This window comes from Wyeomyia smithii, chromosome 2 (genome assembly GCF_029784165.1).
Source record: "Wyeomyia smithii strain HCP4-BCI-WySm-NY-G18 chromosome 2, ASM2978416v1, whole genome shotgun sequence".
NCBI classification, from domain to species: Eukaryota; Metazoa; Arthropoda; class Insecta; order Diptera; family Culicidae; genus Wyeomyia; species Wyeomyia smithii.
In genome coordinates this window covers 252,550,238-252,566,668 of record NC_073695.1, presented here as the reverse complement: position 1 = coordinate 252,566,668, position 16,431 = coordinate 252,550,238, and the positions used below count along the sequence as shown (strand labels likewise).

At 40.0% G+C, this 16,431-nt stretch overlaps 2 protein-coding genes and 1 long non-coding RNA gene across 3 annotated transcripts; 1 reads left to right on the top strand and 2 right to left on the bottom strand.

The window, feature by feature from the left end:
* Positions 1–4,122: 4,122 nt before the first annotated feature.
* Positions 4,123–5,173, bottom strand: LOC129722456 (ficolin-3-like). The gene is made up of 2 exons (XM_055675907.1): positions 4,603–5,173; positions 4,123–4,543 (listed from the first exon to the last, which is right to left on the bottom strand). Exons 1-2 carry the CDS (start codon positions 4,921–4,923, stop codon positions 4,130–4,132), a joined length of 735 nt encoding a protein of 244 aa, XP_055531882.1. The 5' UTR covers positions 4,924–5,173; the 3' UTR covers positions 4,123–4,129.
* Positions 4,801–7,769, top strand: LOC129722457 (microfibril-associated glycoprotein 4-like). Its single transcript, XM_055675908.1, is given in 4 exon segments — positions 4,801–5,183; positions 5,244–5,493; positions 5,550–5,833; positions 5,892–7,769. Coding segments are annotated over 4 exon segments (723 nt in total). The 5' UTR covers positions 4,801–5,121; the 3' UTR covers positions 6,019–7,769.
* Positions 5,731–15,287, bottom strand: LOC129722458 (uncharacterized). Its single transcript, XR_008727606.1, has 3 exons — positions 15,101–15,287; positions 14,930–15,039; positions 5,731–6,771 (listed from the first exon to the last, which is right to left on the bottom strand). It is a non-coding gene; the product is annotated as an uncharacterized LOC129722458 (long non-coding RNA).
* Between the last annotated feature and the right edge of the window lie 1,144 nt (positions 15,288–16,431).

The following is a 16,431-nucleotide window of genomic DNA, read 5'->3' as shown; positions in this document are numbered from 1 at the left end:
CCTGGTGGAACGAAACTCTCAGTCACCTTCGTCGGGAAGCTAGACGCTTGATCAACAGGGCTAAAATCACGTCCAACTGGAAAGGCTATATAGCATCTGTCACAAAATATATCGCTGAGTTATGCAAAACCAAAAAGAGTTCCAGAGTTCGATACTGTGGAAACATTCAAACTCTGCCTGAGACAACGCGACTGTAGAAAGTGACGTCCAAAGATCATACGAATGGTCTTGGGTAATTGAACAAGGAAGATGTGACAATCATAGTCACAACCAAAGAAACACTTATGAACACTTCCTATGAACATTCACTTTCCTGGCTTGACAGTGCCATCAAAATCGAACGTTGAAGAGCTACAGAACCTCGGATCCAGACGCATGTCGTTACGTGACTCCGGAGTGCTCGTCGACCGTTCACGGAGATTTCTATAAACTGGGCACTAACCCTGTGAAAACTCCAGGACCGGATGGCATTTTACCAATCTTTCAGCAAAAATCGGACGGACTCATCAGCATTTTTCGAGCCGGCTTTACTCTTAGACATATCCCGGTCAACTTCATACCAAAGCCGGGCAAAAAGGACGAAACATTGCCCGAAACCTTCAGACCAATAAGTCTAACTTCAACTTTTCTCAAGTTGATGGAAAAAATTAAGGACAACTAAATCCGCAGTGAGTTTCTAAAGGAGCTACTCTTGCACAAGCATCAATATGCTTATCAACAAGGTAAATCTACTGCAATAGCTTTGGCTAGTGACAAAGATCAAGGAGTCACTGAAATAGAAAGAAACGGTCTGCGCTTCTCTTGACATTGAGGGAGCTACCGAAAACACGTCCTTTGCATCAATTTAAACGGCTGTACAAAATAAAGGAGTCAATACTACAATGAGCTGGATCCAAGCAATGCTTTCGAACAAGAAGATCACTGGGTTTTACGTCTGTCACAGTAGAGGCAGCGAAAGGGTGTCCTTAGGAAGAAGTTCTATGATCACTGGTTCTCCTTACCAAGCTATCGCAACTAGGCTAGGAAGCCATTGGTTATGCGGATGACATAGTCCTTATTGTTCGAGGGAAATGTGATGCAACTACTAGACTAAACCCTAATGTGGCCATTCACCTCTGTCCAGCAACTCCTATCCCAACCTCCACGTGGTGCCGACCGGAATACGATTACCCTTAGCGGAGATCGGGTAACCAACCCCCGGTGGAAACTATGTTCATATGCTGACAGGAAAAGGGATCGTACGCGGCTGTTTCCGCATATAAGGGACGGCGTACAACAGCGTATGACCCGGAGCGGACGGCTGAATTATGGAATGCTGTATCCCGCCAGCTACACCTAAGATGGCAGTTCCATCAACAGGATGTAGGTATCGTGACCCTAGTAAGGTAGCATACCGAAACCTTTCTTCAACCACGAACAACGAATTTAAAAACACGGAACGGATCAATCAGCAAAGATCTAGGCTACGAACACGGAAAAAGATTAAGGCAAACGCTTGGAAATTGGGTACTTGGAACGTTCGATCTCTCAATGAACCGGCGCGGGGTGGCTTGCTTGCTCGAGAACTACAGCGGCAGGGAGTCGAAATCGCAGCGATTCAGGAGGTTCGGTGGCCGAATTCCGGAGAAAAGGAATTCCGTGCAGTAGACCCTATTGTACACACTTCTTTCATGTACCACATCTACTACAGTGGCGGAAAAGCAGCGAAACGGGGCGTCGGTTTCGCAAAGCTGGGAAATCAAAAAACAAGAGTCATCCGGTGGAGGCCCGTAGAAGACCGTATATGCGTGTTGAGGATCATGGGCAAATTCTTCAACTACAGTTTAATCAACACCTACCCACCGACAAACGACAAATCCGATGAAGTCAAAGATGAGTTCTATGACAAGCTAGAGCGAATCTATGGCGAGTGCCCAAAACACGACGTAAAAACCGTCATCGTAGACGCAAACGCACAGGTTAGGAGGGAGGAATTCTTCCGTCCGGTCATTGGAAGGCATAGCCTCCACTCGTCAACCAATAAAAACGGCCTGAGGCTGATAAACATTGCCGCGGCCAGAGGAATGGCCTTATGTAGCTCCTATTTTCCACGTTTGATTATTCGGAAACACACCTGGAGGTATCCAAGTGTAGAAGCCTGCTCCCAGATCGATCACGTACTCATGGACGGTCGGCACTTTTTGGATGTTGCTAATGTAAGGTCTTTCCGGGGACCAAACATTGACTCTGACCATTATCTCGTTATTTGTAAGATCCGCGCACAGTTGTCGAACGTGCTGAAATTTCACACAGAGAGGACGACGCGTTTCAACATTCAGCGGTTGAAAGCTGATGGCGTGGCAGCAGAATACGCCAGAGAGCTGGATCAACGGATCGCAGAACAACAGGAGGAAGGAGTGGAAGACATAAATGGGCCTTGTAGCAGTATTCACGGCGCCATCGAAATGACTGCGAGAGAGGTGGTAGCTACGACGCGTGGAAGACAGCTTAATGGCTGGTTCGATGCCGAGTGCCAGAGAGAAACAGATGAGAAGAACCGTGCCAGGAGCCGCATGCTCACTGCGGCTACGCGTCAGAACAGAGAGAGGTACAGGGGGGCAAGAGCTGCCGAAAACAAAATCCACCGTCGGAATAAGCCCGAGTACGAAGAGCAGGTGCTCACCAGTGCAGAGGACAGCTATGCTCAAACGATGTGCGGAGATTCTATAGAACTGTCAACAGAGTCAGAAGTAGGAATTTCCCTGTGCCGGTCAAGTGTAATAACAAGGACGGCAACCTGCTTACTGATTAACCGACGGTTGCAACCAGGTGGACAAGGGTGTTCCACGGCGGATCAAATTTTCACCCTGCGACAGATCCTCGATAAGTTCCGGGAGTACAACTCATCGACTCACCATCTGTTTGTGGACTTTAGGGCGGCATACGACTCATTGCAAAAAAAAACGAGCTGTGGCAGATCATGCTGGAACACGGTTTCCCTACGAAACTAATAAAGCTGAGTCGTATGATACTGGAGGGATCAAAATCGTGCGTGCGGATAGCTGGCGAGACATTAGCCGCGTTCGTAACGTTGGATGGACTGAAGCAGGGGGATGCGCTCTCCAACCTACTGTTTAACATCGCTCTTGAGGGTGCAGTACGAAGAGCAAACGTCGAAAAAAATGGTACAATCATCACGAAATCTCACATGCTCCTTGATTTTGCGGACGACGTCGATATCATCGGTATCAACCGTAAGGCCGTGGAGTAGGCCTTCGTACCTTTTAAGAGGGAAGCAGCAAGATTGGGACTTGTCATTACCTCTGCCAAAACGAAGTACATGGTAGCTGGCAGAGAGCGTGGGAGTCCCCGTGGTGTTGGTGCTGAGGTGGAGATAGATGGGGAACGATTTGAAGCGGTTGACGAATTCGTTTATCTTGGTACGCTTGTGACATGTAACAACGATATCAGCCGTGAAGTGAAACGACGAGTTGCAGCTGCGAACAGGACTTTCTACGGACTGCGTAACCAGCTAAGGTCCCGTAGTTTGCAAACTCGCACAAAACTAGCGCTGTATTACGGACATGAAGCATGGACGCTGAAGGACCTGCTCGACGAGTGCTCGGAGTTTTTGAGCGTAAAGTTCTGCGACTAAAAGATGGAGTGTGGCGCAGACGCATGAACCACGAGTTGTACCAGGTTTACAAACATGCTGATATAGTAAAGGCAATACAGCAGGGCATGCTTCAGTGGGCTGGACATGTGGCTAGAATGCCTTACGAGAGAGCCGCCAAAACTATCTCCAGTAGAGAACCAGGAAGAGGCCGTTGACTCCGTGGTAGACCTCGCATGCGGTGGATGTGCGCGGGGGAAAAAGATGCACGATCTCGTTCGTTCGGCCCTAGACCGGTGAACGGTCCGTTAGCCAACAAAGTAAAGTAAGTATTTTGCCCCCATTCCAAAGTGAGACGTAGTTCTAGGCTTACAATTGTGCTGTGTGTTTTAACCAGTACTTTGAATACTATTTTGAGCCAAGTTAAATAAACGTCCTGATATTTAGAAGTTTGTGGATGATCTGAAACTAGTTTAAACTAACCTAAAAACCTATTAGTTTTATAATCTTCTCAATACGTTTTCAGCCAATCGTAGATCATCTACCGGATCTAATTTTCACGTAAATTTTTATCCACTTCAGTGGATTTCTTAGCCCTCCCCATGCACCCCACCATATTCCACTTCCGTCATCGAGCACCCTATCGGTATAGATCGTGTTCAAATTATTTCTCCTATCCCCAGTTCCGCAGTCGTAGTGCCAGTGTCCGCTCCCCATCAACGCCGCACAATTGTACTCCGACCGATCGTTGTACCTATCGTAGGTGCTAAAGTTTTCGCCGCGATAATCATAGAACGATTCTCCAGCCGTTCCCTCCATGAATCCGAGCAACTTGAGCTTGTAATTGTTTGTTTGATCGGCAACTCCGAATGTCGTGTAATGACGATACACGGAAAATTCACTGTAGTTTGCCATCACAATCAGCAGCTCACAAGTTCTATTGTTGGTGATCTATAATTCCGAAACAAACTTAGTAGCTCAGTCTTATCATCCGTTGGCCAATGACTCACATGATGCAGTTTCTCTAACCCAAGCCAAAACTCTCGCTGAAGGCTTCCAAACCCAAACTTGTAGTCATTCCAGCTGCGATTAAAACTAGTCGATCCATCTTGACGGTTCTGAAACAGAAGCCAGTGTCCGTCATAGCGTTCCTGCTCGCAGTACACCTGGAAAGGAGCGATACCGAAGCTCGGAGCGAGTGTGTAAATCCCCGACTGGTTCGGTGCATTGTTACAGGTTTCAAAAAATCCAGCAGTATTCTTTGCATTGATAAGCGAATGAACAAAAGCAATTAAGAGGGCGCTAATCAGCAGGTCTGAAGTGACTTTCATGGCTGCTTCCGTTGTACTGTTTGTTGCCTGTTGCGCGTGACTGTCACAGCACGCTCGTTGAATTGTTGAGGATTATTATAAAAGTGTTTGAAGTGCTTTTTTATAAGTGGGGCTATGAGAATATGGCAATTTTAACGCTTGACGGTAGCACTTTTTTAGTACTGAATTTCAGTGACTGAAGAATAATCACAAAGAGAAATGGTTCGTACACTTTCTTATTCTGTGATTTTGTTGTTGGCTTGCATCGCAGAACTCTCAAGGTTTTTGAATTATTCGAATTAATAGACTGCTTAATTGTTCTAAACATGATTCATTTATAGTATTTCACAAGCCGCATACAGAACATGTAACGAAGCTCCTCCCCAAACCGGAATCTATTGGATAAGTCCAACCAATGGCGGTGCACCCTTTCAGGCTCTCTGTGAGCAGGAAAAATACGCCGGAGGTTGGTTGGTCATCCAGAATCGCGTTGATGGTACAACGGTATTCAATCGCAGTTGAAACGATTACAAATACGGGTTCGGAGATTTGAGGCACAACTTTTGGTTGAGATTAGAAAAGATGCACCAGGTTTGAGTTTGAATTTTACGTTTAAAATGAATCCTAATTACAGTTTAATATTAAAGATTACAAATGCTGCTGCTTACGACATGATGGTGGTGTTGGAAAATTTTCAAGATTTCATGGCCTTCGAAAAGTATGAAAACTTTCGAATCAACAGCGAAACCAATCAGTACAGTCTCAGTGTTTCCGCGGTACATGATGGCACGGCAGGGGAATCACTCTTCATTTACAATGGGAAAAAATTTAGTACCTACGATCGGGACAATGACGTCACGTCCATAAATTGCGCTGCGGAACTGGGTGGCGGCTTTTGGCACTATGATTGTCGCACTCTGCTTGAAACCAGGTTTACATGACTGTCAAACTTAATTCGACGAAAGTAATGCCATATTTTTCCTTTGCAGAAGTTTCCTGAATGGATTGTACAGTGAAAAAGCTCTGGACAATGGAAGCGGAATTTGGTGGGGTGGTTTTGGAAGTTTTCGAAAACCCCTGAAAAAAGTGAGAATGATGCTAAAACTACGCCATTAAATTTGTAAAATCCAATCTGGCTTTATTTATAATAATATTTGAAATATTTGTTGGTAACTAAAAATATTGTTTTATAAGTTTTTGGCAGTACACCTAAATGCCATCAAATATTTTTTTTCTCTGAAGAAATTTTATTTCACGAAGCCTATGTAAGCTAACGTAAGTGCAAAAAATCGGTGTTCCGAATAAAATCACAACCTCCATCGCTTAAGCTGAAATCGACAAAGCAGATAAACTCTACTCGAGCCGGACGACACGGCTGCCCACGTTCCGAGAACCGGTGTTTGTTCGATTGAGTTCGCAAAAACGATGGAAAAAGTGACCTCAGCCACAATTGCCTAAGTGCTTCGCAATTGCCATCACAAGCGAGAGCCTGTGAGCGGAGCTGATATGGACGAATTTCCCTGCGATTGTTCCGGCCTCTTATCGTAAGTGCCACCCGGTTCGGTAGGTAGTGTCTAGGTAGGTACAATTTTGATCCGATATAACGTACTTCCGTTTAATCTTATTAGAACGTAATCCCACATGGGTGCGGAAGAGAGCTGCTAGCCGAAGGAATGGAAATGGAAAAAGAATCCCTTCTTCAGCGAGTAACCGTTCAGGCTTTTCCATTACCATCGATGACGATGACGATGATGATGATGTTCAATTGTGCAACGGAACCAGAAACCAATTGCTGCAGTGTAGCTTTTCGTATTTGTTGCCGCAGGTTTGTTGTACCAACATCTTCGTGCTGGGTCAGGTGGGGTAAATCTAAAATTTATAGAACTGGACATTTATTGTTGACATTGTAAAGATGAGAACTTTTTAGATGCTCATTGTCACAATTTATTTATTGATTCGAACGTTGTTGGTCACGTGTTCCAGATTGCGTGGAAGGCAACTTTTGGTTAGTGTCAATCCAGCAAGTTGCTCTGTTATGGTCGTTCATGCTTTCCCAGAAGCGGATACCGTGGCTTTACATCACTCTTGGTGCCCCAGAAGTGCTCGTACGAAGGTGTACACCCCAGCATCATCCCGTTGGCTCACACTGAGCGAGCGAATGACTAGGATAATCGAATCTTGGTGTGCAAGCACCGAAATTCTATTACGAACCTCTAACCCATCTGGGAACGAGAGAGATTCCAACGGTTACTTCTACCTTCCGATGCGTCCAAAGGGATGGCTGCATTCGTCACAAAGGTGACACGGAAGTGATTAAATTTGATGAAAACTGAACCGCTTCCATTTAGTTGCGAGTGCTGATGCAACACACCGCTGCCGGTGGCAACAAAGACAACACACCGGTGACGATGACGGTATCTGAAACGAAGATGCTCAAGCCATGGCAGCCGTCAGCGCTTTTGACCGGCATCTCAATGGGACGAGCAACTTTCCATAGGTGTTACTTTTGGGAAAATGGTAGCTGTTTAATGTAGTTTTCCGCTGCCTTCCATACGCGTTTGTATTTACATAATGTGTTTATCAGACACGTATTTAAATTTTAAATTTATCTCAGAGAAAAAGTTCAGAAAGATACACAAGCAGAACATTTCAATGTTTTGATGATTTATTTTACTATACGGTCTGTTCACACTGTAATATGTGACATTCGAAACGATAAACGCTGAATCACTAAATTTCCATGTGTATATAAAAGTAAATATTTACTAGAATTGTTTCATATTCTCAGTTTCATTAGTCCATCGTCAAATTCACTTGGTATAAAATATATAACACTATTATCATACTAGTGTCGCAAAGGTTTGACACAGCAGAAGTAAACGTTTTTAGCGCGACAAAAATTTCGAAGAAATTTCCGACCAAATATAAAACCAGTTGTTTATTTTGACTGATATTTGAAGAAAACTGTTTCACGGATATCCTTTTTCAATATAGATTCTGATAAGTATTCTTTATGTTACCAATAAACCTATAAGATTTAAATGCGTGAATTTTAGTCAAACCATCGAAACATGGGCCCACTCCTTTCACTGCACGGAACCGCAACGAACTGTTATTCGTGGAATAGCAAAACAAGCCAAAAGTCAAAGAAAGATTGCAGAATTCCGGAAATGAAGACAGTTGTTATCAATGCACTTCATGATTTAAAAAAAACAGTAATCAACTGGACGCCCCCGGAGTCAAATGTGTTTCTAACAAAGATCCGTTCTATCCTGTGGAGAACTTATCTGTTTCTGAACAATCCAGAGACGGCTCGTAGAGTATGGACTCGGTGGTAAAAGCCCCAGGAAGGTTCCTATGCTCGCACAGAAACATCATTTAGCGAGTTTCAAGTTTGACATATTGGGTATGCCTAGAATACAACATGAAATGACAAAATGTGCTATGGTCTGACGAAACGAAGGTCTATTTGTTCGCTCTTATGGAACTAAGAGCTTCATGCGATTAACTGTGCCTTTAAATCACCGTTCCGTTGCCGTGAAAATGGCAATTCATCAAAGATAACTAGTACAAGATACCTGGCTCTTGCAGTTTGTGGCGGGCACAATTGTCGCTGCGCGTGAACGAAAGTCGAACTAATTTCTATACTGGTAATATGATGATGACGGCATGATGGTGAAAGGTGAAGCATTTTTTTTTAAATTTCCTTGTATGGTCCTGCCATCTGATTTTCAATATTCTTCAGATTTATGCGCATTTTAGTCATCAGATAGCAGCATTAGCCGTTGAAAAGGTGTCGTGGGTAAAATGTATGAAAAAACTGGAAGTAAGGTAAGGTAAGGTCAGAACTGTAAATAAATATCCCAGTCACCAGACTTTAATCCCATCGAAAATTTGTGGCAGATCGTAAAAAAGTCGGTTTGTACGGAAAAATCCAAAAAAAAAACAACCATGACATATGGGAAAGAGTCCAAGCAGCCTGGTACGCGATTCCTGTCAGCCCTCACTGGTCAAAAGCTGAGAGTCAAAAGCTGGTCAACTTTTCACCGAACTGGGTGTGAGAAGTCAAGTTGTATAACAATGCAATGGTTATACAACGAAGTATTAAGACGGAATAGTGAACAAATCTTTTTCTAGACATCAGTTTTATTGTTTGACGCGTTATTTTGGTGTTTAAAAGTGTCTCAACTGCACTGAAACAGAACCTAAAATGTCAATAACTTGATTAATCATTGGTTTACCTTAATGCTTGTATGCAAGTCATGAATATCAAATAACTGAATCACTATATCAAATTGGGCCCTGACGGGATATTATGAGTGGTACTCAAAAAATGTGCTCAAGTGTTATACAGGCCCAACACTTATTGTTCTTACAAACATAAAAGGACAACTAAAATTACCTTTTAAGTCGACCGGTTTCGGTCCCCTTGTGGACCATCTACTGGACAATGCCCAACTGATGACATATAGAAAATTGCACAGCTTCATACTGGTACAGTACACGTCGGAAAGAGGGGTGGTGTTAAATTATGTTCTGTTTCGTCAATTGGAATAAGGCAGAAGTTTTTGGGACATCATCTTCGTTCATCAGTGGCTTTTCAGCAGTCTCGATGAACATAGATTCCCAAGCGTTTAAATGTAAGGTTTTCTGACACATTTTTTTAGTTTTGCGTTATCCCAGTCTATCACATAGTTGTTCTCCTTAGAATGGACGGCCACGCTGGAATCGTTGGGTCTATCGTTGTCAACAGCGTTTTTATGTTCTTTTAATCGGACTTTAAATTTCCTGCGGGTTTGGCCAATGTATATTGCAGGGCAACTTTTACATGGGATCTCGTAGATGCCCGACATTTCGTCCCTCGAAATTTTATCTTTTAAAGAACATAAGAGGTCCTTCAGCGTATGGTTACTCTTATACGCTGTCCGAAATCCATGCTGCTTCAGATCGTTTTGAATTGTGTTGGTCAGTTTTGGAAAAAAACGGTAAACTTATTCTTTTAATCTCCTCTTCTCTGGTGCTAATGTTGTAGCGTTTCGTCGATGTCTTTTGCAATTTTCATTTGCTGCATACTTACCTGACAAAACGCTGCCTCTCAGTAAAGAGACTCCGCTGAATGTCATACCTTCTGCAATTGATACTTTAACGATGTTTGTTCTGTAATTCCACCTAGATTAAAAAATACTTCTTGTGTCTTGATGTTCTAAGTATAAAGAATAGTGCCGCATAAATAACCTCACGAGTGTTACTTCATAAGTGTTACCAAATGCTTTATTATTAGCTTCACTTGGCGCAAAACTGCTATCTTGATCAATTAGGAAACCGAAAGTGTCCCTCTTGGAAGAGTTGACGTGGTTAAAGATTTGGGAGTGGAGATTGGTTCGAAGCTTACCTTCCAGAATCATTACTCCAGTATTATATCGAATGCTAACAACAACTTAGAGTTCATTTTGCACATGACCAAGGACTTTTGTGACTCGTACTGCCTCTGAGCCCTCTAAATTTGTTAGCAGGCTCCATTTTTGACTATTCCTTCGATTTTCTGTGGAGCTCATCAGGAAAGTATTGTTAAACAAGTTGGGTTGTTCTACGCAATTCTGTAAATGGTTGGAGGCATACCTCGTGGACAGGCAACTATTCGTGCAGTTTTGTAACTGCCGTTCTAGCCCATTCATAACTAGCTCTGATGTACCTCAGGGTAGCAATCTTGGACCATTGCTATTCAGTTTGTATATAAACGACGCAGCAATACTACTCAACCGAGGTGGAACTGAAAATCTACTTTTCTTGTGTGGACCCCACTACGACCAATAGTGGTTTGATCTATTGTGGCATTGTCCGGACGTTATTGCTGTTTGCACATTTCTGATTTTTTTACCATTTTGCAGTGCTACTTATTGAGAAGTAACCTGCTCCGTGTTATAGTGCTTTTTGTCTTCTCCTTTAGACTTAGTAACCTACTACCTTCCTTATCGACCTTATCATATCCTCCTACAGGCTATCACTCTCAAAACATATAACGTGCTATAGTCTATGATATTATCGAAGCTTCAGACGAGAGGTTATTAAATCTGGAGAGATTTTGTGTGGAAGAACCTGAGAATAAACCCATACTTAAGACCTTTTTGCGAACGAATGGTTTGGTTCTACTAAGATTCGAACCTATCACCATTCGCTTGTCAAAGCGGACTCTGTAACCTTGCGGCTACGAAGCTCGAATCTACTTAGTGATTAGACATATTGAGGATTGCAGAGAATTGCAACGACTTCTAAATTTATTTGGTAGTTGGTATACGAGAAATTGCTTGTTTCTGAGTGTGGAGAAATGTTGTGTCATAAGCTACTATCGAAACAGGGATGTAACCCGCTGCGACTACCTTGACAAGAAGCTAACTATGAAGTCTCACATTTCGGTTACGATCGATAAGGCAATTCGAAGACTTGGCTTTATTTTCAAGATAGCACGCGAATTTGACGATCCACTTTGTTTTAGAGTGCTGTACCCTAGTAACAATATTGATTTTATCAAAGTTTTAGAGCGCTTAATACAGCCAAAACAGCGCTATAAAACTTTGATAAAACCAGTTTTGTTACTTGGGTATTGTTCCATCGTTCGTTCGACACTAGAATTCGCAAATGTTGTTTGGTGTCCTCACAAGACAATGTGGGCAAACAGAATTGAAAATGTTCAACGTAAATTCGTCCGTTATGCGCTAAGACAGCTTCCTTGGAGAGAACAACAATTTTTAACACCGTATGAAGATCGCTGTCGGTTACTGGGCATAGACACGCTAGACAGACGAAGGCATGTGTCCCAGGTCCTTTTCATCTTCAAATTACTGACTGGTGAGTACGATGCACCGAATGCGACCGAAAATGATGCTGCAGGTGATTATTCGACACAATATGCTGCCAACTCGCCTTCGGTGGTTCACCAGTTTCACCGACATGCACATTTATTCAGTTTTAACGAGCCGTCCTACTTGTCCCGACAACGTCTTACTGCATCTGATAATCAAATTATGTTTAGTTAATTAATCTTAAGCATTCATTTAGACACATTTATAACACAATAATAATAATAATAATAATAATAATAATAATAATAATAATAATAATAATAATAATAATAATAATAATAATAATAATAATAATAATAATACTAATAATAATAATAATAATAATAATAATAATAATAATAATAATAATACTAATAATAATAATAATAATAATAATAATAATAATAATAATAATAATAATAATAATAATATTAATAATAATAATAATAATAATAATAATAATAATAATAATAATAATAATAATAATAATAATAATAATAATAATAATAATAATAAGAATAATAATAATAATAATAATAATAAGAATAATAATAATAATAATAATAATAATAATAATAATAATAATAATAATAATAATAATAATAATAATAATAACAATAATAATAATAATAATAATAATAATAATAATAATAATAATAATAATAATAATAATAATAATAATAATAATAATAATAATAATAATAATAATAATAATAATAATAATAATAATAATAATAATAATAATAATAATAAAAATAATAATAATTATAAGAATAATAATAATAATAATAATAATAATAATAATAATAATAATAATAATAATAATAATAATAATAATAATAATAATAATAATAATAATAATAATAATAATAATAATAATAATAATAATAATAATAATAATAATAATAATAATAATAATAATAATAATAATAATAATAATAATAATAATAATAATAATAATATTAATAATAATAATGATAATAATAATAAAAACTCTTCAATAAATCCTGCACATTTCGAAATTATTCAACGGGAAGGTTTTTTTTTTGTTATAATACCTACCTAGAAATGCTAATTTATTTCGTGGAAATTCTAGGATTATATCTTCGATGCAATTTCTGTTTGGGTTTTTGGAAAGCTGCCCAGGTTTCGTTTTTTAATAATTTTACCCAAATTTAGATTTTTCTCTTGAAGGTCGTAATTTTGCTGTTTGTATTGCGTTATCACTGGCAGTGCGAATGAAGTATTCCTTGTAGGAAATAAACACTGAAAAGTGTGGGAAGCAATCATATAACGACCAATCAGAGGCCGAATTTTTCCGTTTTGACAAGGCTTGACTATTTTCAATAGTATAATAGTTTGAGTAATAAAATCACAACTATCTGCATTCGGGAAGAATCTTAGAACATTTTATAATCTATTGTTGCAAGAACGAAGGAAATCCATCGAATACTAACCGATTTATTAGCATTTTAAATTGGACATATTTTCACATTTTTCGGTTTTAGATTTTCATTTTACATCCCTATGTAGCCGAACTTCCTGAGAGAAGTATTCTACTTCAAAAATTTCTGAGTTTAGGGAGGATCACTTGCTTTCTTTTGAAGCAGTTAATGAGTTTTTCACATCTCAATATTATACAGTACACGTGAGTTTACTATCAATAGCAAAAATCAACGCTTTTTTTGAAATAGCCACACCTAAAAATATATATATATATATATATATATATATATATATATATATATATATATATATATATATATATATATATATATATATATATATATATATATATATATATACGTGTTCCGTGTTTCAGAGGAACTTCTGATGGAAATCTGACTGACGCCGGTACACTGGCAGTGTTGGCAGAAAAAATGGTTTGCAGCATAAATTTCGACATACTCAACTTTGAACAGCTCTACTATTTTTTTGGCTCACCCTAGCTCTTTAGTGTCTTCGGCCAAGTTGTTAGGCATCAAAAAACCTACCGTTTGAAGTAATGAGACCTACGGTTTGAGCCATTTTAGCTCTTTAGAATGGAAAATGCTAAAAAGTTGGTTTTTCCATACAAACCTCCATATAAATTATAAATGCAATGCGCCAAGCGGAGACAAAACCAATCGACTTGCAATAAATTCAGGATTGTTTGGGGCCCCAAACAGGGTACTCTCAACAAAGACTTTCGGCGATGTCATCTGTTTATGGAACAGGATACGGGAAAAAAATTCGTACGCAAAATTGTGGAGTGTTATGCTTCGGTAATTCTAATAACCAAGTAGGTTACCTTTTTAGGTAAATAAACCCGCCTAATCAGTCCGCTGATAGTTTATCTTCGGCCCGCTCTCTTAAAATGAACCAATAGAATGGAATACTTCGAAATGTTTTTTTTTCTAATGCATGATCTCCAACACCCACTGGTGATATTGAACCATAGTGATTTGCCGATTCGATCAACATAATAAACTGAATAAGCACTATTTCTGTTAGCACTATTGCAAAGCAACTCTTTTCATTAGTATAGAGTGTTTGTTCTTGCCAAAACTGTTACCATATACTGTTTCAATACATCCCAAGAAAACCATAGTAAAAAATCGAAAAAAACTCTTCAGCCCAAAACACTTAACAACTGCAACCGCCATTCCATTAGGGCCTCCTCCGCCGCAGACCGCACAGTAACATGCAACTATTTGTCCGAAACTTCACATGCCAACCGCAACGCAGCCTGTAAACGCGCTTTGAAATCCAATGGGGAAACTATTTGTTCTAGACATGCAATTATTTGCACACTTTCATACGCTGCCGCTTAAATAGAAACTGAACGCACATACATTACAAGGTTCTATTCGGCAATTCCGGATACATGCACTAAATCATTCCCGTAAACCATTTCACATGGGAAAGTTCGGTTTAGTTTCACTATTCGAGCACATCATTTTTCTACCCCGCTAACCACCTTCCCCCTCCACCATATAGCGGGAAAACTGCGGACAAGGTGGCGTTCAAACTTTTCGCTTACCGCTGCTGCTTTTACCGTAGTTTCTTTTATTACAACCACCACTTATTGTTTCTAGTCACTTTTAATTAATTTTCTTGCGGGTTCCCCGGAAAAACCAACACAATTTAAAAGCAAACACCTGATGTTGGCAGTTGCCGGGAGAGCTTTGTTCCATTCTATTACTCACCATCGGATTTTACCGCATTTTGCAATAAGAAAGTGGCAGCGCAAGAGAGTCCCGGGGATTTCCAGTACCCTCTGCGCCCTCTGGAGGCAGTTTATGTTGTTGAGTAGTTTCTGCGAAGCAGCATTCATTAAGACATAATATGGAAAGGCAAAAAAAAAATCAACACAGTACCTTTCCTAGTAGTACAACAGCACCGATGAAAAGCTTCAAGTAGTACCAACTTTTTATTGTGTATTGTGCAGTTTTGAAAAGTTCACCTCCAGGAAATATTTTTACTCCAATAGATTGATAGTTGTGTTTGTATTTTTTTCCCTTTTGCAAGATTTACGCTTCTGTGCAGTGCCGATGCATTCCGGTAACCGCTTTCGGTGCAAGTGATTGTGTTTTTGTGAAGTCACCACAGCGTTGGCGTAATTATCGTAACTTGAAATTGCAAAGTACACACAACTGCGAGCAAGAATACCACATATCAAATCGAATGCGATTAAATGCTGGGTTCGTAAACTACAGATTTTCTTTTTATGATTGTCAATAACAGAAATAAGTTCATGTTGGTATACATTTGATTATTACATTTTGTCCTATATATAATCAGTAGCGAGCGTTAAATATTTAAGTGTTCACACAATTTGCGTTCAATTTTCAAATTCTTTGCGAATTGCTCATTCGTCAGTATTTCGTTTATTCGAATTACTGCCCCCGCGATAAGACAATACGAGATAATTGACACATTGATTGATACAATCACCTTTTACTGCTGGCTATAAATCATCAACTAATATTCTGCGAAATAATCAGTTAATTACGATACTTCCACCGGATGTTCGTCGGCGCTGATTCCAAAGCCTTCAGTGTGTCTTAACGATATAAATTTTTTACGTTCCGGGGAAGAAAATGCCAGTCTTGTTTGCATTTTCCAGGCTGCATTAACTCGAAACGATATCAAAGTTTAATTAAATGAAATACTTAACTCCATTATTTACATCAATCACTGCGAGAGAAAGCAAATCAGTCGCGGGTGCACGGTTGGTTAGGCTGGGTCATACACATTTTGATGAAAATCATAAATGGTATGCGGTTTGGCTGCGACGCACACTCCACGGAGACGAAGGCCCCGTATGCTGCGCGTGTGCATAATGGCGTTCGAAGCGGCACGGATGTTCAGCTGATGGAAGCGGAAAGACCGCCCAACCTTAACTAGAGGTCTGCTAATGGGACCCGGAATGCTTTTACTTTGTCGTGCAAGCCACACATACATACACACACACGCACGCAGGGCGCGGATTTCCATAAACAATCTTATCGCGCCAAAAGGATGCTCTGCTAACGGCTGAAAGCTCTTGTTGTGGCTTGCTAGTGGTAACGGGGCGCTGTGGTTAACACTGCGTCAGAACCTCCCTGAGCTCTAACGAAATAATTAGTGTTGGAGCGAAATTGAGATGAAAGTACTGCGGCATAGGGACTTAAACAGTGTACTTTTAAAATTGTCGTTACTAATCGGA